Raw genomic sequence first — 24,498 nt, 5'->3', positions numbered from 1 at the left:
ATCATTCTACAACCATCTTTCTCTTTGACTTCCAATAGATTCACACTTTCTACTATGGCATATAGCATTACTTTAAAATGCTTTTAAAATTTTTTCTATGTATTATAAATTGTTTCTCACTTAAGACCAGAATATTTAGAGGTAACATCTGGAAATGAACCATTACTGTCTATGTACTAATGATAAAAGTGATGTCAAGAATGATTTTCAGTGTGTTCTGTACTTTATTTTAAATAGCATTTCACAGAACCTTTGAAATGCATTCATTTTTCCTTTTTGTAAAATCCGTAAAATATCACCAAAGGTCATGTTTACAACTTGAATTCCTGGTTTTTTTTTTTTTTTTGGAGGGGGGTAGTACAATGTAATATTTATACTTTGATGTGTTGACTTTTTAATGTTACTGCATTTATAATAGTTTTTCTCCTACTTTCTTTAAAATTCTAGTATTAGGAAATAGGATCAAAGTAGATGAAATTACTGATTTCAACTTAAATCTATTTTCTAGAAAAAGGTGGATCTTCATATTCATCTTTTATTTCTAATTCCTATCTTTGTGCCTGGTTTATAATAGCCTCTGAGTAAATACTTGTGAATTGAGGATACTTGAATCAGTATCTTTAGAAAGGTTGTATAATTGTTGTAATGGAGTATGCGGCATTGCTAGCTCATTTTATTGCAGAATCTTTCCATACTTGATATCAGGGTCAATCCTTAACAGCAAAAAGATGAGTTGGCTATGAAATGAGCATCCAGCAATCATCTCTCCATTATGCTAGCCAGAACGCATTTCAGAACTAGAGTTGCATCATTTAAGAAATGTATGTTTGCTGATGAGATTTTAAAGAAAGCCATACTTTGTGTCATGCTGGCCCAATGCTTCAATCATGCCCAGAAGCTCTTCTTCATTATAGGCCTATTTTCCCCAAGTATAACTTTCCCTCTGTGACTTATTTAAAGGTATATTTTTAGCTCCTTAATCTCCCCTTTTATCAGCTTCTTGTCTTGTATGTTGAATAGGATGTTGAATTTTGGGGATGAAGATGAGGGATGGGGATGGAATCTGTATTCCCCTGTTCAGCTATTCCCTTAACTTGTAGTGCTCTCATCTTCTCAAAATTCTTTCCATTCATTCATTCACTCACTCATTTTATTCACTCAGAAATCATGTTGTACCTCTGCAAAATGTCAAGTAGTGTGTTGGACATCTGGATAGAAAGGTGAATTACTGTGCTTAGCACAGCATCTGGCATAGTCACCTCACTCAGAGAGCAGTAGTAAAATGTCCCCTTAAGAGCCTTGCTCAGATCCCCTTCCATTGTGCAGCTATAACAGTTCTAATTTGACACCGAATTCTCACCCTTACATATAATTGGGGTGCCACTTTAATATATTAGTCATACTAGCTTCTGTAACAAATAAACCCTTCAGTTTGAGTGGCTTAGCACCCTGTGCACTTATGTTTTACTCATACTGAATGGTGCAATGTGGTTCCAAAGAAGTGGTCTGTACAACAGATGGTCCTTTAAGGACCAAGGCTGAAGGAAACTCAGCCATCTTCCAAAGTCGCTTTGGATGTCAGCATCCAGATTGCAGAAGGTGAAAAAACATGAAGAATTGCATGAAAGAGATTTTTGTAGGCCAGTCTGAAAATCATAGATATCACCTCCATTTTTTCCATTGTCTGGAACTCAGGCACATGGCCACTCCTCACTGGAATAGAGATCTGGGAGATGCAAGTAGTGGCATCCCAAAAGAATGCCTAGCTAAGCTGGAGTGAAGCATGATGATGCATTTCCTGCTTTTGTCAGGGAGTATGCCTTGTATAACCCTGTTTTGTTTTCCTGCTGGCATAAATAGAACAACTTTTCTTCTTTTTAGTAATTGACTGTCTCAGAAATCCTTTGGGAATTAAAATGGAAGGAAATATTTTATTTTCTGTTTCCAATACAATGAACACACTAAAAGCAGGAAAATCAGATATTTGAAGTTTTTCTGTAACCTGCTAGAAATGCTATTAGAAGATACTGCTCTTTTCTTTCACAGTATTGCTCCTCCCACCTGACGGGCTACTTTTGTGAATCCTCTCATTTGTGAATCTCCCTGAGCTACTTCCTTCCCTGCCTGCTTCCCCAGCCACAGTCAGCAATTGCATCCTCAGTGTTATACGTTTGTTGGTTTAATTCATTCATCCACTCACTCATCCAAATATTTATCATGGAGAGAAGGAGAAAAAGAGGGAAGGGAGGAAAAGAGAACAGTTGAAATTCATTGTGATTGCTTTACATACCGAATAGTACAAAGGCTTAGGGAAAAGACACTTATCTCTACTTTGTGATAGGAGAGAGATGAAAATGTTCCTTTTAGAGGAAGGAATTGTAGTCTGAGTCTTTTAGTATTCATGGATACTTTTCCTTCCCTAGGCAACAAGCTTTTCCAGAAGAACCTTGTTCTTCTCTAGCACGCTAGTACAGAGCCACACTTAAACTAGACATTCAGTAAGTTGAATTGATTGAAGATAAGTGAATACATTTATAAACTCTATTTATTACACGTTTGCATACATCGTCTCATTCAGTGCTCACCACAGCTCTATGGTAGGACAGATATTCTTATTCCCGGTGTATAGATAATGAACCCAAATTCAGAGAGATTTGGTGTTTTGCCATTGCATAGTTAACAGGATAGATCTCCGGTGTTCTGCACCTAATCTTGTGGATTTTCCACTCTTGGAAAAAAGCATTAAATTTAAGAATCAAAATAGTGCTGTAAAGGTTGTAACATGTGCTTTGGGGATGAGACATCAAGCCAGCTGAATCTCTTTGAGTGAAGGCTATTCACTTATATTGAATCAAGAGTGTTTTCAACAAAAACAGACATGCTTGGTCTACCGTGTTTTATAGTGTGTTATATTCTTGCCAGCACAGTGATTCGTACCCTGCAGGGCCTCTATACATATTTCTAAACTAATTGACAGTAATTTAAAATGTATAAATCATATTCATCTAAATTGGACAGGCTTCCTTCTCGTTAGAGGCTGGCATAAGTTTTTACCTATGTAACCTTTGTGGCACAGGGGACAGAATTTGCTTGTGATATTCTAATTCAGGGACTTTTTTTAATTCAAGGAGTTTTTAACTCTCTAGCTTGGTTTCTGGTTTTCTTGGGCTGCTGCCTTTTCATTCTTCCAGCGCTCGCTCGCCCCCTCAGTCTGCCAAGGACACTATGTATAGAAGCTGAGACTGCTTGGATGTTCTTGCCATAGCAGATTGACACATTTTATCATAGGGTTGCTTTAGTGTCTTTTGTTGCTCTACAAATCTCAAACTTTCTCATTAGAGTTTGATAGACATTGATTGCTTCCATCTCTCACTTATTTATATTTTGTACCATATCAGTGTTCTCTACAGAAATATTATGACCAACCTAATAAATTGGCCCCCAGTTTATTAGGGTTGCAGCTAAGAATGAAGGCATTGCTTATAGAAGTTTAAAAGTATGCATTTGCACATTATGTTCTGCTTCAAACTGTCTGAAACCAGGCTCATCTTGTACTCTGCACTTCTTTCCCCTGCCACCCTCATCCCTTGCCCCCTAGCTGTTGCCAGCTGCCATCTATCTTATTTATTGACAGACTCCAAACCACAAAACTGTGGTGACTACTTCTTTTCTTTATACTGCTCATCTAATTCATGTTCATGTTCTGTTTCATTGACCTGTAAAATGTCTCCGAAGTCATGGAATTCGAGACCCTGTTTTAAAGGCATGTTGAGTGCATTTCCTGATCTCCTTATAGCTCTACCATTATCAAAAAGGAGCTAAAAGTCCTCTAAGACTTTACTGGCAAATCAGCAAGAGGACTTGGGCTAAAAAACAGATAAAATGTTAAGGAGGTTTCAGTTCAAAGACATTTCTCTTCAATATACTTGAGTAAGAATCATTTTACCATCTCTGGAAACACTTGCTTTTTCCAAACTCTGTAACTAGGAGATAGAATAGATGGAGGGACTTTTTCAGAGCATGTGGTACATAGAAGGTGGTTGGTAAAATGTGTAATGAAAGAAGGGATGGCCAGATGATCAAAAATAGAATGATAATGGTGAAATGCTCCTGAACTCTGTTTCTGTGTTCTGTTTTTGCTTAGCAACCATGTTTTTCATTTTATTTTTCTAAGAGCAAGATAAATGCCAAATGTTAGAAAGACAGAGCCACCTTTCTTATTAGCCATTACTAGAAAAACACCATTAATGCCTCAGCCTACTACTACATAATGGAATTTTAATCTGCAGGAAATCCAAGAGTACTTTAGAAAGTGCCCTTAATTGAAGACTCAGTAGAGTTGATTGTGTTTATTTTTTTTTATTTTTATTTTTTATTATACTTTAAGTTCTAGGGTACATGTGCATAACGTGCAGGTTTGTTACATATGTATACTTTTGCCATGTTGGTGTGCTGCACCCATCAACTTGTCAGCCAGCATGCATCAACTCGTCATTTACATCAGGTATAATTCCCAATGCAATCCCTCCCCCGTCCCCCCTCCCCGTGATAGGCCCCGGTGTGTGATGTTCCCCTTCCCGAGTCCAGGTGATCTCATTGTTCAGTTCCCACCTATGAGTGAGAACATGCGGTGTTTGGTTTTCTGTTCTTGTGATAGTTTGCTGAGAATGATGGTTTCCAGCTGCATCCATGTCCCTACAAAGGACACAAACTCATCCTTTTTTATGGCTGCATAGTATTCCATGGTGTATATGTGCCACATTTTCTTAATCCAGTCTGTCACTGATGGACATTTGGGTTAATTCCAAGTCTTTGCTATTGTGAATAGTGCCGCAATAAAGATTGTGTTTAAAAAGAAAGAAGTGGATGTCAGGGGTGTTTGGATTTCAATCTGATACTGTAATAATAGTTATGTCCCGGAATTCTGGAAAGGTTTTTATTTTTTTTTTAATCCACTGATTGTCTTATTGCTAAAATGTCAAGAAAATCATATTAGCCACACTTAATAAAAGTGACGTAATGTTTATCCTTAACTTTATCCTTCAACCACAGAATAATAGAATGACAGAATATTACGTTATAAGACTTCAAGCACTAAGCAATGAAGGGCAATGAGTTTTTAATGATTCTAGTAGGTTATTTTTGCAAGTTAATTTTGTTCTGGCACATTCAAAAGAAGTGAAAGATACAGAGCTATTTATTTTTTGTTTTGCAGGGGAAGATGGTGAAAGGAATGGGAGGTGCTATGGATTTAGTGTCCAGTGCCAAAACCAAAGTGGTGGTCACCATGGAGCATTCTGCAAAGGTAAGATATACTATGCTCCCCAAATACTGCTTTTGGAAATTTACAATACATCAAAACCCAGCGTACCACCAGGTCACCTAACTGTGGATTTTATTTTCTCTGGCTCGTTCAAGGTGATAGCATTTACATTTGAGAGAAAAAGATGACAAAAACAGTTATTTATTATTTAGCTAAATGGTTGTTTAACTTTGAGTGAAACCAAATATCAGCGTGTTCTTCAAATATTTATCCTGCATACATATTAAAAGTAAAAGCTTCAATATCTCCAAAGGAAGTGAAAAGATGTTGGTATGGATATGCTGATTCAGGTTTTAAGATGATTATAGTGGTTGCTATCTGTGAGTGAAATGAAAAGCCACAACAGAACACACGTCTTAACAACAGTTATTTTCAAATGGACCATATGGCCTTCAAAGCTGTGAGATGCCGTATCCAGAAGATGTTACAAAATAATGGACTAGGTGATAGCTCTTTTATTTTGATAAATCATTAAATATTTGAGTGCCTATTTCATGCTAGGCATGCTAAGATGTGGCAGCGACCAAAACTGGACAAAAATTACTGATCTCATGAAGCTTACATTCAGTGTTTTTCTTCTTCCTTCACGTTGAAATAATAATAGCTACCATTTTTTAGTGTTTACTCTGTGCCAACAATACACCAAGCTCTGTGTATATGTATGAGCCCATGAACTTGATATCGGTGTTCTTAGTATGTCCAGAAACAGAGCTTTAGAGGTTAAGTAACTTGCCTGAAGTAGTAGAGCTCTGATTAGACCTGGTGTCTCTGATTCCAAAGCCCAGTTGTCTCACCAAGGAACTATCAGTGTAAGTTTCTTCCTTGTTCCTGACTCAGTGTCTTTGAACGAACTGAGCTTAATTGTCTTCCTAACCTGAATCCATTGACTTCTGCTGATTTGAAAAGTTGATATTGAGTGCTTTCTTCATCTTCTTTGCCTTCTCTTCATCTTCCTTTATTATTTATCATTCTTAGTTTTAAAATAAAATCTACCTCTTCTCACTTTGAGACCTGCTAATCTGAGTGGAAATGACAGTTCATTTGCCCTCTTCTTGTTTAGTGATGCAGCATTATGTTAAAGCATGGAACTAGAAGATTCACATCCCACCCGCTTCCCCTGGGGAAGTTTGGTTACAGAGAAATGAATGCCACAAAATGATTTTGTTGTGAAAACAGCTATAAATGTGTGTTATCATAAATTGTTTAGTAAACAGTGGGAGGTGAGCAGTGGTGCATAAATATGGAACAATAGAAATGGAACCAACACAGGTGACTTATGAGAATGCCTTGCAAATCATCCAAAACACTTCATTTCAGAGGCAAGAAGATGCTAAGCATGCAAATCAAATCCAAGTCTTTTCTGGAACATAATGTCTATTTGGAAAAAACTCTTTCAGACTTTCTTTTTGTTGTTAACCTTACTGTTGACACACGAAGGTACTGAAGTTCAACTTATTTTAGTTTATTTTTGTGTACTCATTTTTAAAACATTAGGCCTATATTTTGCAAATTCTTTTCTTCCCCCCAAGTCCTTTCTTTCTCCTCAGCTGGAATTTCTGGTAGAGGAAAATAAATGGTGTCACCAACTTCAGACTAGAAATATCTTATTAAAGCTTTCCACAGAAGAAAGATCATATTTTTTACCTCTTTCCTTCTGTCAGTGGGGAAATTAGCATTGAGTTTTACAACAGAATTGGAATCAGGTATTTTTCCGTAGATAAGTTTCATTTCAACAAGGCAATAAAACAATGTACTTCTGACTAAAATAATAGTAATGATTTATTCACACTTAACCTTTGAAAACTAATCAACACTTTCTCTTCTCACCACCCTCTCATTTTACTTGTGGCCCTCGAATATGTAGCTGCTACTATTTTGTTCATCTGGACTCATGGTTACTGGCCCAGCTCACAGGAAGACAGGGAACCTGCTATTTCTTTTTTGCATCTTTTGCTCTTGTTAAAAGTTGAGAGGAGCTGGGAAAGAGGTAGGGAAGAGAGGTTTTTCACTCCTGGTAACCTCTCCAGTTAAGGATCTGTTCTCTTAGACATGCCAGGTAACTTCTGCTGCCTTATGATTAAGTGAACAGCCTAGGGGAGCAATCTCTAGGGTTTTGTAAGACATGGGAGTAAAGTTTGCAAAGAAGGATTAAAACCTGAGAAATATAGTCTTGTATTCTTGTGCTGCTGTTTTTGTTTGTTCATTTGTTTTGTTTTGTTTTTTTCTGTAAGTGGATGGAGCTATTAACTGGTTTTGGGGTAGGGCTACCTTTTTCCTTATCTATAAGGTTACAGTTAAGTTACAGGTTGTTTATAAATATAGCATTACCTGACTGGAAAAATGTATTTTTTGTTGTTATTTTAATAAGACAAAAGAAAACTCTTGCAACCAGTTACTGCCTTTAGTTCAACCTCCAGCACCTTCTAAAACCTGAGACCTGACTACCTACGGGTGCTTCTCTGGAGTAACACCTGCCCTTAGACTACCTCTGCAACGTATGTCAGGCACACGGGCAGACTGGCATTGTAACTTGATTTTCATTTAAGACTAGACATCAGAGTTGCAGGCAAAGTTTTAAAGTAGGCAAAATTTTTTTTGGTGTCCAGCCACCTTTCTTCTTAAGCTTCTTTTTCATTTCTAAGTATATCTTATCTTCTGCCCTTTAAAAATGAGAAGAAAGGAAAGGAGTAATAAGCTGAGTCCTTACCAGGTGGAGATGCTGTGCTTGGCACTGCATATGCTTAATCTCATTGATCCTCTGAAGTAAGGTTGAGATATGGGTATTAAGAAGCTTATCCAGGAAAGTGACAGAGCTCGAGTTTGATTCAGTGTGGTGCAGCCTGTGTTCATACTGCACCATGCCACATCCTCACAAAGCTACCTCTGCACCAGCATCCCAGCCACATCTGCCCTTTTGGGAAGCTTCAGGTTTTTTTTTTTCCATTTTCCCTGGACAAAGCTCTCTTTGCTTAGATGAGACTTACATCAGCAACGTGTTTAAAAGAAAATAACCCAAAAATCTAATTATATCTTCTAGTACCTATCTCCATTTCTTCCTTTTTGCATTAGACTCCTTTCTGTTTTATCTGGGCACACAGATAAACCCAGTGACTGGCTACATTTCCTAGCCTTCCTGTGCATAGATACATCCATGCTACCAAGTTTGGGTCAGTGGGATTTGAGTACTTATGATGTATGTAATTTCTGAGGTATATCTTTAAAGTTAAAGCCAATTGCATTAGATTTTCTGTGTCCTCTCTGTCTGATAAAGGCCTTGACTGCAGCAGCAGCCTTGGGTACAAACCTGTAAACCATGTGTTGCGGGTTGCAGAGCTGCCTCCACCACTTGTATCCATAGATAGATTCCCCATTCCTTCATTTATGGGTTCCCTCCAGAACTCTTTATAATGCCCTCTGCAGCCTTCTAAGGTGCCATCTGAATCTTTGGTACCAACTACTACTATTTTTCACTCAGTGGCTCCTTAATCATTTTTCCGCACTAGAATCTTCTGATGAGCCATAGAACTATATTTCTAACTTCCTATTAGACAACTCCACCTGGTTGTTCCACAGCTACTTCAGCTGCAACAAATTTCACCAACTAAATCATCATTCCCCCTAAATATGTTCTGCTTATTTGGCCCAATTAGAGAAGTGATAATCTCCCAGCTATCATTTTGCAGGGCATCCATGGTCCCTCTCTGCCCCTACCCCTACATACACCAAGCACTATAAATACTGCATCAACATGACTTTTGCTGTCCGCTCCCCACTAAATATTTCTACTCTGCTTATCCCTGTTAAGGCCTTCTTTACATCTGCATAGATCACTATTGCAGCATTCCAAAGGTCCCTGACTGCTGACTGCCCCTACATCCTGGTAATCAAGCACACGATTGCCAGACTGACTAGTCTAAAACTAAAGCTGGATGGAGTTGTTGCTATTTAAAATCTGTAAACATAGTCAACACTGCTTGGTTCTACTTAGCCCATCTGCCTTTGTGATTCTCTCCCCAGCAGCCTACCTCATCCTTGCCCCCAGAACTTAAGGTCTACTAAGATCTAAAGAAAGGCATCCTAATGTTTCCTGTTCTTAGGTGTTTCTAAATTCATTGCCCGCTCCCTCTTTATCTGACTTATTCCTACCTCTGTAAAATCACAGATGAATGAGTCAATGTTTTATGAATTTGCTGGTTTAGTTCCTTCTGTCTTCTAGATATTGTGAATGACCAAAGGAATATTCTTTGATATTTTGTCTTGAATTTTGGTAACATTACCTTATGAGTGTGTTAATTTACTTGTTTATTCAGACATGAAATATTTGCTGAGGACCTGATATGTGCAAAGCACTATCATAGGCACTGAGGAAATAAAAAAAGAGATATGGTCCTTCAGGCAGCCCAGTCTCATGGGGGTAGAGTCATGGAAATCAGTACTTAACATGAAAGCTGAGCAAGGCAGAGCCTGCAGAACCCGGCATCTCATTCCCAGTTCCATTGTTGGGGAGCAACAAAGAGGCTTCCCATGGGATGTATGGAGTATTTGCAGATCTGAGGGATGGGGCAGCTTGACAGGGGTTAAGTTTTGCAGGAAATAACAGACACTGTGTGCGGATGGTGCATGTTAAGAGATTTGTAATTAGGTCCCTCTTTTCAGGGAACAAAGGGAGAAAGGTTGAGTGGGAAAAAATATACTCACACTTAAAAACACACAGGGGCCAGGGTGATTTTTTTCCCCCAAAATGTAAATGGGATCATGCTACTTCTTCCTCAGCTCAAAAACCATCCATGGCTTCCCATCTCACTTAGATTCAAGTCCAGAGTCCTTACTACTGTCTCCAAGACTTCCATGGTTTGTAGACTCCCCCTGCTTTGCCATCCCAACTACCTCTCTGAATCTGTTCTCTCTCTTGCCCACTTAACTTCACCCTCACTCACTTCCTGAAAGTTTCTAGAACATCGTAAGAATATCTTGCCTTGGGACCTTTGCATTTTTTATTCTTTATACCTAGAGTGCTTTTTCCCAGCTATTTATGTGGTTCACTCCCTCACTTCACTCAGACTCAAAATACCAGAGAAGCTTTCTCTGACTACCTTATTATATACAACAGAAGTCTTCCGTCTTCAGATGATCCTTCCTCCCCCTTCTTCAACAGAATGCAAACTCCATGAAGACGGGCTCTGTTATAAGCACCAAGTAGAATACAACTTTATGTACATCGTGGCTGAATACATATTTGTTGAATTAGTTTTTCAAATAATCTACCTTGAACATATAGAAAGCACTTCTAACCTTTTCAAGTTGTTACATACTTCTGTCTCCATTTTATCATTATAACCCTCTCATGAGATGGTTCTTGATATTTTCTTTCTAGAGGCAGAATTTCATAGAGGTTAAGTAGCCCAATAAAATAGAAAGGAAAACCAAGCCCAGAGTCCATGCATTCTGCCTCTGGGCTTCCTTTTCCTTTTGTTAAGCTTTTCTGCTGGCAAGTACCATTACCACTAACAACATGAAGAATCTGTTTTGTTCTCAATATCATATACAGGAAACATGTTCCTGAGTATAACTTTCAGACCACAAAAGCAAAGGAATTCAGTTACCGTTGTCATTTAATGGCAACAAACAAAGCTTGGTTTCTTAATTTTGGAGACAAAATGAGAGCTCTATTACCAAAACAGGTTTAGATTTTCATATTACAGTAGGAGGTCTGGATTCTGAAGGGATAAAAAGAATAATTGTTATGAAATTGAGAATAAACCTTGTGAATAAAAGAATAAACCTTGTGTTTTTTAGTTTGGATTACCTTAATCTTATTAGTGTTAAAAAGTATACTCTTATATAGCTTCACTTACTCTCTCCTGGCTGGTGCTGCCTTTGTCATATAAACTGTAGCGATCTCTGTAGTCATCTGCACATCAGAGCATATTTGTAATTGCTGTTTTATGCAACTGTGTTTACAGTCTTTTAAAGGAAATATTATATTTATGTATGTACCTTTATGTGTACCTATATTCACTTTTAGATGACCTTTTACATTTACCTTTCCTGCTGTTCTTTATTTCTTCACCTTGATTCAAATTATAGTCAAGTATCCTTTCATTTCAGCCTTTAATCTGTGTCTGATAGCACAGGTCTCATATAGAACTGAAAGCTATCTTATCTTGACTTCATTTTTTGTGGAGAAGAATTATAAAAGGTAAATGGAGTTTATTAATCCTGTTTATTTTGGATGAAATATGTTATCAAAAGCCAAAAAAATATGAAGGCTTTTTAAGGAAAACCCTTTCTTGGGAGACATTCTTCAAATAATTTTCAGCAACATTGAAAAGTAGCTCAAAATAAAAGTATTATTTTGCTAGGAGAATTCATAATTAATAAGAGTTTCATCTGGCTTAATTTTTTCTCATTTATGAAAGCTTATAATTCTTTCCTAGCTTCAATAAGAATATATAGTAGCCAGGTTCTGTTTGGGGAAAAAAATTCACCTTTAAAAAGTATAAATCCTTACCTGGTTTTGCCTTTTTATTTCTCCTTTATGATAGAAATGCCTGCAAAAACATTATAAAATAGGAGAAAAAAAGCAGAACACAGTCCAACAACTAGTAAAGCTCTTTAAAATGTGTTACAGAATTTAATTAAGCTTATCACTTTAAATTCAATAGCTGTGCATTTGTGTGCAAAGGCTCCCATTTTCTAAAATAGAAAGGAAAACGAATGCTAACAGAGGCTTTCTAAGGTACCACAACACTTCATGAATGAAAAGAGAAAGTAATTCCTGCTGACTTCTGTGCTCTGCCATCTAGAGGTTAGAGATCATAGGATGCAACCTTTAGAAAAAATAAGTGTGTCTATGATAATGATTTTTATGATACAGTGTATAAGAAATATGTATGATACAGTATATAAGGGGCCTTCTATTCTAAGATCTCAAAATCTTGAAGATGGGTTTTCAGGCAAATGGCTTGCTGTATCTACTATTTCATTTGGCTAGTCTTCCCCTTGAGAATATCCCTGTAACCGCAAACTTTTATTACCTCCATATGTTACCTCCACGTATCATTTGTAATAGCAAATGTTCTGTATTTCTAAGTTAGCCAAGCCTCTCCACTGAAGTCCTGTGTGGATTGTTGGAAACCCTATAGAGTAGGCGCTGTATAAAGGTCAATCGTATCCCATGAGGACAAATGCAGTGTGAGTAATCTCATTCTTTCCTTTTATTGTGTGTACCTTGATTTTCTTTATTTAGCAAATCCAGTTCTTTTCTTTTTAAAAAAAAAAATTAAATTTTTTAATTTTTGTGGGCACATAAGAAGATATAGATGGCGTACATGAGATGTTTTGATATAGGCATGTGGTGTGAAATAATCACACTGTGGAGAATGGAGTATCTATCTTCTCAAGCATGTATCTTTTGTCTTACAAATAATCCAGCTACATCAGTTATAGTGATGTGACAGTCATGTATTTTGAAATACAGCGTTTCCCATTATTATATCTGCGTGTGTATTTGGTATACTTGATTTCAGCATTGAGATTAAGCAGGAGAAGGAGTGAGCAAGGATGTTGATAATCAGGCTTCATCCATGATATTTTGGCAAGCCCAAAGAGAGACCTGGCATTGGCTTCCTTGTTCTACCAGACAAAGTATTTAATATTCTCTTGCCAAATTCAGCCTTTGTAGTCCTTCTTTTCAGTAAATTATGGCAAGTTCCTTTACGCTTTAGAAGGGAGCAGGTGGAAAAGGTAAAATAACTATAATTCAGTGTTTCTCTCTTCACTTTCACATTTGTATATTTTGGGCTACAGTCCTAAAGTGTCTTTGCTGCTTCCTTTTATCACACCTTTATCTGTCTTACCAAAGTCTTATAAGCCCCGTCATGTGCTTCTGCTAGCTGTGCTGCTTCTAGTGAGCTCAGAGATACTAGGATTGTACAAATACCTATCTTAGAACTAGAAAAGCAGCCTCTAGTGGTCCATAGACATTAGTCACATGGCATTTTATAGCTCCCCTCTGGAGTTCCTTGAATCAGAAATGCAGCCTTTATTGATCACTGTGGTTTGCCTAATGTTCTACTCATGGCTGTACATATGAAGAAAAATAGTCTTAGCTTAGTGAGTTCAGCATCTAGTGGACATGGTGGCAAGAGGTCAACATGTGAAGGGAGGAGGAAGCACAGGAGCACCCAGGAGGGCCACAGACTGGGGACACCCATGGGACATGACTGCAGCAGCAGATGAGGATGCTGGATGAAGGTTTTTCTAAGGAAGATGGTGTCTGAGCCAAATCCTGAATAGGAAGGTGTTGCCATTTGAATCTGGGGTGATGGGATATGTGGTGGTATGTGTTCCAGGTAACAGGCAGCATGAACAAAAGCTGAAAGGCTTGGTCTTTTTAGGAACAAGCAAATCCCAGAACTTTCCTTCTCTGTAGTTGATCATTAGGGCTTTGCCAAAGAAAGTGCCTGAGAGAAAAAATATGTGCACGCGTGTTGTGTGTCTGTGTGTGTCTGTGTGCGTGTGTGTGTGTGTGTATTGCAGCCATATTTAACAAGCACTTAACAGAAAAAGATGAGCGTGAAATGAGGTTTTATGTAAAGCACAGTCTTAAAGATTTCAGGAGAACGTGTTGACATGAAATGCAAGAAATCATTCTGTTGTGATAAAGAGCTTATTTGGATTTGGGATTAAGTTCATTGCAATAACATGAAACTTATTGTTATGATAGCAAAGGGATTTATTACTGTTTAACTAGAATTGTTTAATACTGCAGAACTTAGGCCCAGGATTTTATTCAGACATCTAAAGAATTAAAGAGATCACCACGAAGCAAGCAATAGAAAGTACTAGAGTGTTTAGTCACTTGAAAATGGTGAATTACCCTAGGTATTGGTCGAGGCCTGTAAGTGCTCAAGGAGAAAGAGAAAGATTAGGGAAGTTGATGCAGGAAAGAAGGTAGATGTTCACCAAAGGTTGTGATGAAGTTAATAAGTAAGGACATATTGAAATCAGGAGCCTCAGGACTAGTCAAGTTTTTGTTTGTTTGTTTGTTTGTTTGTTTGTTTGAGACCAGTTCTCTCTGTTGCCCAAGCTGGAGTGCAGTGGCATGTGCATAGCTTACTACAACCTCCCGAGCTCAAGCAATCCTCCCAGCTTGGCCTCCTGAATGGCTGGGACTATAGGCACACACAGACACAACTGGCTAACTTTCAAAATTTTTGTAGAAATAGGGTCTTGCCTGGGGTGTTCTAGAACTGCTGGCCTCAAGTGATCCTCCCACCTCAGCCTCCCAAAGTGCTGGGATTACAGGTGTGACCCACCCCACAATACACAAAGCATTTTTAATGCTATACTTTGTATCTATTTCTCTGCCTTTTCTGACCACTCTTCATGGGGAAGGAAAGAAACACCATATATAAGCATGAATGAGATCCGAGTAACCCTGGATATTTGCACATAGATTCAACTCACCCTAGTTTATTGCAGTTTCAGAACATTTCATTTGATTCCTACAATGATCAGGTAAGGAGGATAAGGCAAAAGATAAGAGAGAACTATGGCACAAAGAATTTAAGGGACCAAAAAATTGTTAAATGGCAGAACTAAGACTACAAACCTGGTCTTTGGACTCCTAGTAGAGTGCTCTTTGCTGCCACACCATACTGCATTCCTTTATTAGGATTTATTTTTAAATGCTAAAAACTCAGCACTTGTTCCTCCTTTGTGTGTCACTAATATATGCAGCTGCCATAGCACACGGTAGGGCTCAGCCCAGCATATTTAGAAAAGAGTGCTAACGTAGGAGCTAGTCATATTTTGGTTTCATAGCTAACCTTTTATTGAATATTGAAATTGTGACATTTTAAAATCTTTCTACATCTCATTTTCTTTTTCCTTCTTGATCTGTGTTATGTCTTGGCACTATAAATGTGAATGGAATCATCTAGCTCCATTGTTCTAACAGGAATACATTTGGTGCCAGTTTCTTAGGAGAGCCATATGGTTTGCCCCCAAATTTGTGTTGTGTTTTTGCTAGTTTTGTGTGTCTCAGGAATTGTATTTAGGCCATTTTCTACATAATCCTGTGTCAGACTTCATATAGGAACTTAATTTCCTCACAGGTTATAGAAATATTAATTATGGATTGTATAAAAACAGTACCAGCTAACATTCATTAAGCACTAAGTACTGGACCCTTGCATTTCATGTAGACCTTACCCCAATTTTTCAAGGTAGGGTGGATGGAGAAGCATGGGCATGTGGCTCTTACAGAGACAATGTGGGGCATTGCCAGGTTTTACACACAGGTCTTTTGGCTCTAGCCCGCACACTTAACCACTATGCTATAGGGTATATGCAGAGAATGGTCTAGAAAAAGGTCTCCATTGGTAGGACATAGCCAATTCTGTCAGTTGAAATCCTTGATTTCTCCTAAAATGAAGTTGGTTGTTCATTAAAATCCAAGTGGCTGCTTTCATGCCAGATGTAGATCTTGCTCAAATAATGAGAACTAAATAAGAGCTCCTTGGAGAAAATGTTCTTCAGAGGCTGGCAGATAGTTCACTTTGTTTGAAGTCAGGCTCAGAATTCGTTGTGACATGCCTTGATATATATTAAATGTAAGGAGACCTGACAACTGTAGAAGTTCAAATATTCGTCATTAATTTCAACTGTTTAATTTAGCTTCCGTGTCATGTGCAGAATTTGAAATCTTAAAAAAAAAATAATTAGAAGTGAAGTGAAAATTAGACTTTATTTCTGCAACTATAAATTTTCTTATACAATAAGATCTGGAAACATATGGATTGTTTTAAAAGGTGTTATGTCAACTTACTTCATATGTATTTAGCACCAGTTTTGTCTGAACTAAGGTAATAGTTTTTTAAAAAAATCTATCCAAGATTCCCAATAGACCTCCTTTTCTCTTCACATTCATTCTTACAAATGCATTTATTCAAAAACTACTGAATGTCTTTTATTCCTTTCACTGGCTTAAGTACATTAAAGCCTTTTAATTACTAGTGCATTGCTGAGTTGGTAGGCTATCACAAGGAATGAAATCTTAATGGAGCCCACCTATCTGAAATTCATAGCTTCTGCCCATATACTTAGCCTGACACCAGTTTTGGGAGAGATATAAACTAGATAGTAGGTGCGCATTTAAGTAGGTAAAACATTGAGATGGCTAAGGATGACAGTGGTGTCACATGTGGTACATTAGATCCAAAAGAAAGCAATAAAAGCATTTTGTCATTTTTGGAGAAGATCTAGAATGTGGTAGAGTAGCGGTCAGCCCCAAGAGAGACAGTAATTTAGGCTCCTGGTGCTTGACTCTTAAAAAGTAGCTTAATCATGAACAGAAGAAAATGATCTGAAGATCAGATCCTCAGAGCCAATGTTCAACTCTGTTCCTCAGACATGCCTCAGAGGCCAATTCTACATTGCAGGTGGGAGGAAGGGCTGGAGGAGGGAGTCAATGAATGAAAACATTTTTTCCACTTTTAGTTTTTCTTAAGTCTTCCTCTGCCACAATAGGAAATTAGTAGATATGGTCTAAAATTGATTAATCAAGAAATAACATGGTAAACATAATATTTTAAAAGTGGATATAAGAAGAAAATGTTAGAAACAGAAGAAAATGCTAACAAACAAACAAAAAACACTAGAATGGATTCCGGTTAAGAGCAACTCTAAGAGTGGGGAAGGGAGGCAAGGCACTGCTGTTTTCCACGTACATATTACTTTTTTAACAGATAAAATATTTTTTAAAAAGAGGACTTATGCATTTGTGTTCTGTATGTGCTTTGCATCCTGGGCAGATGTCTGCTCACATTTTTTAAGGAGACCGACCATTGGAAGGGAAGAATAAGCAGGATATTAGTGAAATTTCACATCAAATGATACAAGGGCTGAGGATTGAGAAGTCAAATTTCTGGCAGGGTGTTTCCCAATTAAATCATTTCTGCCTTTGGCCATTCATCTGGCATTACCTAAATTATTTCAGGGACAGAAGCTGCCTCCAAATAAAAAGTAAAAAACGTAACTGTGCAAAAATTCTGAAAGAGTCTGTACTTAGGAGACAATTTCTCTGATAGTTTCTGTTTATCCTATAGGTATGTCAATTATAAATAAAAATTGCTCCCTAACTACTCTTTTTGATGTTTTCTTTTTAAAACAGGGAAATGCACATAAAATCATGGAGAAATGTACATTACCATTGACTGGAAAGCAATGTGTCAACCGCATTATTACTGAAAAGGTAAAATGTGTTTTTTCTCTTATTTGCTATCTATTAACCACGTTTTAAGTAAGCATTTACAGAAATTGTTGTTACCTTCTAAGAGTGTATTACACCAGTAGTCACAGGATTAATTTAGCCTGTGGGCAAAATGAATAGGAAAGCTCATCAATTTAATGTTTCTAAATGTAGAATTCTTTATGTGCAAGTCTTTGGAAACATACAAGCAAAATTGAATCACTGTCCTTGGTAACTTTGACAGTGTGCTATAATCAGAGAAGTTTTATTGATCTTTATATTTTTCCTATTACAATGTCAGGCTGGATGATGATATATGCAAAGTTAAGAATATATTATTTCTACCTTTTCTAAATCACAAGTACAAATTTTTGGATTTTAAGAAATTCAGTATAAGTTGAGTTTTTGTTTCAGTGCAAATCATAGTATAGGCCCCACCGTAAGCCAAGAAATGGATTCTGTTTCTTGCATGCTTTCTGCTGTCTTTTATAGAGTGGGGTTTCAAAACACACAGTGACTCTCTAGATTCTTCTTACTAGCTGGAACATGTTGGTCAGTAGTACAACTGAAAGCTGCTCAGACCAGAGAAGCATCACCAGCAGCTGCCCATAGTCACCCTTCTGACTCAGATTTGAACCTAGTATGTCGGAATGACAATGCTTTTAAGTTAGCTGGGAGGGTGTGTTTTCTTGATTCAGTACCTTGAAGAAGCCATAAAACAGAATTATGTATATCAGGTTCTTTTAGTGCTGTTCCATTTGCCAAGAACAGTAGCATTAGTGTCTTGGCATTAATCTGACTCACTAACTTCATTGAGGTGTGACAGTGAGCACCCTAAAGCAGGCTTTGAAGTGGGCTAGGAGGCTTATTATTCCCAGAAGCTAATTTTAAGGGAGGTTCTGTCCCAAATGATGCCTTCTGCAGGACTACTTATGTGGAATGCCATGAAGGTAACATATAAAGAACAAGATAAAAGGGCAGAATATTTTATCCCACCATCTATTCTGAATCTTTACCATTTCTTGAATCCCCCCGAAACTATGAACAGGACTTGTTGAAAAGAATCCATTACTTTGAAGATAAAAGCAAAGCAATCTTTTACCCTGTTGGTTGTTTGTTTATTTTTAAATAAAGTGGTAATCCTTCTAAAGATAATTCCAGAAACTTTCTTCCTGTGGGTCCTCTCCTCCTTCCATCAGCCCTCTCCTCACCTCCACGTGTACCCTGCCCTTGTTCTTACCAGTTCAATTCTTCTATCTGCCATAGCTCCCATTTGATCCTCGGCCTCCCCAAATACTACCTGTCCTTTAAACCTAATGCAGTTTCCCTCTTCATCATGAAGCGGTTTTGCACCATCATAGCACACAACAATTTATTCTCATAGTGGCCCACTGTTCATTTTGGCACTCATAATCTAATGTATTCTTATGCTATAACTTATATTGATATTTAACTTTACTATCATTTTAAAAACTTTTGAACCAGATTGTTCCCAACAGTGTGTTACAGAAAGGAGGAAGGCAAAGTCTGTGTCCTAAAGGACAACATGGAAGAAGGGTTAGACACCAAACATCCAGCCTTGCCAGCAGTCAGAGTAATTGACATGATAAAGGCCATATGGAGACACACACCAGATGCTAATCTAGGGGCATAGAGAAAAGCTGCCCAGCAGCGTGGGCAGAGGTATCAGGGAAAGCTTTTTGGTGTTATTAAATACAAGCTTTTAACATATCTTGCAAAGCATTTCACAGTATGTACCTTTCTCCTCTAGCCTATTTCTTTCTACTTTAACTTTCTCCCTACTTGAACCATACTAAAATGCTGTGAACTACGTTCCGTTCTTCCCTGGACCATGTTCTTTTGAGACTTTGCACATCCTTTTTCTCTCTCTGGAACATTCTTCCCACCCCATCCATCTAGCTAATTTCTGCTCATCCTTTATATCTTGGCTATATATTTCTCTTGCTAGTCTTCCCAATCCCTCCCCAAATTTTCTGGGTGCTTCTCTGAATCTTTGTACTAATCCTAACTTAGCATAAACCACTATACTGAAATAAACTCTAATCTCTGCCTGTCTCACTCACCACTGTTTATCTAACACTTGGCACAGCGCCAACCCATACTCAGTGAATACTTGTGCTTTTTTTGCTGAAAAAACTGGATTGAATGGTGAGCCTCAAAAGATCAGTAGGAATTTCATAAGTTAGAAAACCAACAAGGACCTTCTGGAAAAAAGGAAGAAAACATACAGTCACAGAGGTGTGAGGAAAACATGGCTTGTCCTATAACCTGCAAGTTGAGCTGGTTGGAGCAAGGGCATGACTGGATTCTGAAGGCTGATGTGGAAAAGGCAGTGAGGGGTCAAATAATGGAGGGATGTCGATGTCTTGCTAAGAACTGTGGGTCTTATAAGGAAGGCAGTAAGGAACCCTTCAGTGATTTTTCACTTTTTTAAGGTTGGGGACACAATAAATTGGATTTGCATTAGGAAAAACACTGTAAGCTTTTATGTAAAGTGGACAGAAAACAGATAAGGCAGAAGCCAGTTAAGAGGATCCATAGACCTAGGCAAAAAATCTCAAAATTCTAAACCATAGGACAGATGGAGAGATTTGAAAGAGATTTAGGAGATGGACTCGACCTAACTTGATGAATTGCACATTCTTGGTAAGACAGAGAAGATTCCTAAGTTTTCTGACTAGAGAGAATGGTTGACCTGTGCATCCTTTAGGAAGACCAGGACTATAGGAGGAGAAGCAAGAGGATAATACAAGACATGAATAGGTTCAGTTTGGACAGCCTCACTGTGATATTCCTGGGAATACCCAGTCAGATACTGCAATAAACAATTGGGAGATTTGGATCTAGAGCTCACAAGAGAAGTCAGTATTGGAATAAATTTGTGGGCGTCATTAACATATGGGGATAATTAGAGCCTTAATTATAGATGACATTGTATAGCTAGAATGAGTAAAGAGAAGGGCATCTACGTCTGGAACTTTTGGTACCTCAAGGAAAGGAAGGTTGCATGTTTATCGCTGTGCTCTGTGCATAGTAGGTGCTCAATAAATACTTGTTGAATGAGTAATGAGAATGCAGTGCCATTAAGGGCAATGAAGGTCTCCAGCCCTCACTAACAATGGACTAGAATGCCATTATCAGATCTAGAGAAAATTCCTTTCAGTTGCCTTTTGAAAGAGAATTTGGAGGATGCTATGACCCTGATTTCCTAGTTTTGAGCTGTGAGAATGAAGTAATGAAAGATGCATTCCTCACCAGCACCTGAGCTGTGATTCACTGTTACCCATAATGTAAGCTTTTGTCATGGTGATAAAGTAATTAACATTCATCTCTTAGACAGAGTACTTGCAATATTCTGGATAGTTGAACAATTTATTGTGGCTTTTAGGTTTTAGTCTCCATTTTTGTCAAATTTTTGTTTGCACCTTGTATCACTAAATGGAAAGTTTCCTAAATATTTCAAAAGTAAGTTTCCTTTTTTAAATTATAGATACTTGGCTTTCTAATATATCTAATTAGGATTTGATGAATGTGTTAATAAAGTTTTTTTAAAAGCAATAAGTCAATTTGTGATAGATTTATTCTCCTTGATTACTGAAGCCTTAAATTTTGATACCACAGTTATCTTCTCTCTAAATCATTCCCGTGCCTGTTCTTAATAACATAATCCAGATGCTCTTTTTTTCTTGTTTGTTCTATTTTTATAAATCGACAGTTGTTCAGAATGCAAGAAAAAGCAAATCTTATCAATAGTGCTCCAGACACATTTTCTGCAAAGAAAGTGTTCATTTTTTAAAAATTTTACTGTCATTTTGGAATGAAGCAAGCTAGTGAGTATACAAACATTCCTAAATTATCCATTTATTTTTTTCCTCTTGAAACATACATTTCTGCCAGAAAACTTTTTTGGAACATAAAATGTACAAGCAAAAGAAAAGTTTACTGAGAAATAAGAAATATTTTGTCTCATATTTCAAACCTCTTTTCCAGTAATGTCAACCAGGTTATCTGTGAATTCATCAGACAAACCAAGAATGCAGTTATCACTGGTCCCAGCGATGTGTGTTTCTGGGGAAAAATATTAATCAACTAGAGTCAATAATCATTTCAGGGCTTTGATCTGGGGTCACATATAAGTGAGATGTTAAGCGACTAAGGAGTAAAAAGTAAAAAACTGCTTGTGTGCTGCCCCCACTGTCTCAGGGATGGTGCTCAGAGTATGTTTTCTTGTATTTGTCCTGTATCACAATCTTGGGAAGTACATTTTTATTATATATGTCTACAGATGCAAAGACAGGTTCACTAAAGGTTGCATAACTGTTGTGCAGCAGAGTGGAATTCTCATGGAGCTCAAAAGCCAGGGTTCTTTTCTCTACGTGTTGCTGTGTCTTGATATTACCCTCCTAGTTAGTGTATTCAAAAGTGGCAATTCAAGGTTTGACTTCCAAGCTAGTTGAAAAATCAGTTGGGTGTAGTGACTCATGCCTGTAATCCTTGCACTTTGGGAGGCTGAGGCAGGCAGGTCGATCACCTAAGATCAGGAATTTGAGACCAGCCTGACCAACATGGTAAAACCTCATCTCTACTAAAAATACAAAAAATTAGCTGGGTGTGGTGGGGCATGCCTGTAATCCCAGCCACTCAGGAGGCTGAGGCATGAGAATCACTTGAACCCAGGAGGTGGAGGTTGCAGTGAGCAGAGATCTGGCCATTGAACTCCAGCCTGGGCGACAGAGTGAGACTCTCAAAAAAATAAAATAAAATAAATAAAATGAAATGAAATGAAATGAAATGAAATGAAATGAAATGAAATAAAAAAATAAAATAAAATAATTCTACGCCTGCAAACAACAGTTGAATTTAGGTTAACTCTAGAGGAGAGGAAAGCTCTGGGATGCATAACATTTTAGTCTGAGAAAGAGGAAACCATGAGAACTGAAAGAGGGAACAGTGTTTAATGTGCTGGAGGGTAACTGTAGCATGGAGTTAAAGCCATAGGAGAAGCAGTTTTAGCTCTTACGATTTGAGCTTCCCTTCAGTAAACAATCTGCCTTGAAATAAGTGAGCCTCCTGCCACTGCAAATATCTAAGCAGAACCCCGTTGACTATCTGAGAAGAATGTTTTGAAGAATTCTTGGGCGGAAGGTTATATTAAGTGACCTCGTAGGTCATTTCCACTCGAGTTATATTTCTAAGTGTGAAAGCATGTGTTCTAAATCAGATTCAACAGGTGGGGTCTATCTGCTGAGGTCAAGCCATATCAATTGGCACTACCAACACCTGGTGTTACGGACCAGAATGATGTAATGTTTCAGGTGAGATTGGCTTTCTGGTGCTTGCCCTAAATATAAGCATCTTCATTTGATTTGCATAGCAAAGGGAGATTCCCATGCTCTCTTTCTGAGACTGTATGTTTTCACAGGATTTGAGAATATTTTTAACAGTTACTTGCATGTCCTTCAGGACCAGGATAGCTATCCTCTTATAATTACTCTTAAACACTTCAAAGCACCTTCTTCTGTTTCCTGTAATTCTTTACCCAACAGCATTTATAAACTTTTTTGCTATCATTCATGTGCTTTCACCTTCCAAAAATTCCCTTTCTGTCTCCCTCTTTCTTCATTCCTTTCTTTGTTCAAATCATTATTAATCACGAATTGACCTTTGACCAAAAGTGTTAGACTTAACAAAAGGGAGGTAGTTTTTAAAAACTGGTTGCAATAGTAACAAATGCCATCCATGGTCAACACTCATTTATTTTCTGGCATCAACACTGTTCCACAAGTAATTGCTGATTAGGGAGTTGGCATTTATTCTCACCAAAATATCATAGTTACAGCGGACATTTTTCCCCTACTGATTTTTCTTTTGTCCTGGGTCGTATTTTTCTTTTTTTTTTTTTTTTTTGAGACAGAGTCTCGCTTTGTCACCAGGCTGGAAGTGCAGTGGTGTGATCTTCGCTCATGCAAGCTCCGCCTCCTGGGTTCATGCCCATTCCTCCTGCCTCCAGCTCCCAAGTATTAGCTGGGACTACGAAGCCTGCCACCATGCCCTGCTAATTTTTTTTTTTTTGTATTTTTAGTAGTAGAGGCGGGGTTTCACCGTATGTAGGATGTCTCTATCTCTGACCTTTTGTGATCCGCCCACCTCAGCCTCCCAAAGTGCTGGGATTACAGGCGTGAGCCACCGCACCTGGCCTTGTCTTTCCTTTATATAACTTGTGAGGTTATTTCTGTTTTGTGCCATATAATAATTATTGTGATGGAGCCATCATTGTCCTTTTATTCCCCTCTGATGAGCTTGTGTTTGATGTGGACAAGAAAAAAGGGCTGACTCTGATTGAGCTCTGGGAAGGCCTGACAGTAGATGACATACAGAAGAGTACCGGGTGTGATTTTGCAGTAAGTATTTCTGTGAACAAATCCAGCCACTTGTCTTATATTATAGGCTTGATTAATGGATGTTTATAGGACATGAACCATTAATTTGTGATCATTTTTGGAGTTGACCTTTGCAGTGAACAGGAGTAGAAGGAAGGGTACCTCTAGATGAGAGCAGGTAGGAACAGAGCTGTGCTCTGGCTCACGGGCCAAGGTTTGGCTTAGGACTCAGAAGCAGGAGGGGGACTCACCACCAGGAGCTGCTAGAAACAAGGTTGAGCTTGAACTCTAAGTTACTTTATGTTTTGAAGGCCCTTGTATTCCTCTGTTCTTTGGTTATATGGCAGCTGTGGTTGAACTTGATTAACTGAAAAATGTGAGCCACATACAGAGAAATGATACTTCCTTATTTTTAAACCCATCTATGACTTACGACTTTCTCTAAATTCTATGCCATATTTCATCTGTTGAAAATATTAAAATGTTGGGCCTCTGACATCACCAGGTTAATCATCACA

At 37.9% G+C, this 24,498-nt stretch overlaps 1 protein-coding gene and 1 long non-coding RNA gene across 6 annotated transcripts in view; one reads left to right on the top strand and one right to left on the bottom strand.

Annotated features, from left to right (window-relative positions):
• Positions 1-24,498, top strand: part of OXCT1 (3-oxoacid CoA-transferase 1) — a 143,761-nt gene that overhangs the window by 104,272 nt on the left and 14,991 nt on the right. For 3 of the 5 annotated variants that reach the window (XM_009208338.4, XM_031666138.1, XM_003899622.5), the window contains exons 14-16: positions 5,216-5,305; positions 17,502-17,582; positions 23,900-24,001. In XM_009208338.4, coding sequence (XP_009206602.2) covers positions 5,216-5,305; positions 17,502-17,582; positions 23,900-24,001 — 273 coding nt within the window. Of the gene's footprint in view, positions 1-5,215; positions 5,306-17,501; positions 17,583-23,899; positions 24,002-24,498 lie in introns of those variants that run through there. The other 2 variants (XR_002522529.2, XR_001903341.3) reach the window with 2 other exon arrangements.
• On the bottom strand, positions 10,394-11,237 carry LOC116274889. The gene is made up of 3 exons (XR_004183701.1): positions 11,179-11,237; positions 10,616-10,693; positions 10,394-10,503 (listed from the first exon to the last, which is right to left on the bottom strand). It is a non-coding gene; the product is annotated as an uncharacterized LOC116274889 (long non-coding RNA).

The sequence above is a fragment of the Papio anubis genome, chromosome 5 (assembly GCF_008728515.1).
Source record: "Papio anubis isolate 15944 chromosome 5, Panubis1.0, whole genome shotgun sequence".
In the NCBI taxonomy this organism is placed as follows: Eukaryota; Metazoa; Chordata; class Mammalia; order Primates; family Cercopithecidae; genus Papio; species Papio anubis.
The sequence above is the reverse complement of the archived record's forward strand: the minus strand, read 5'-3'. Positions and strand labels throughout refer to the sequence as shown.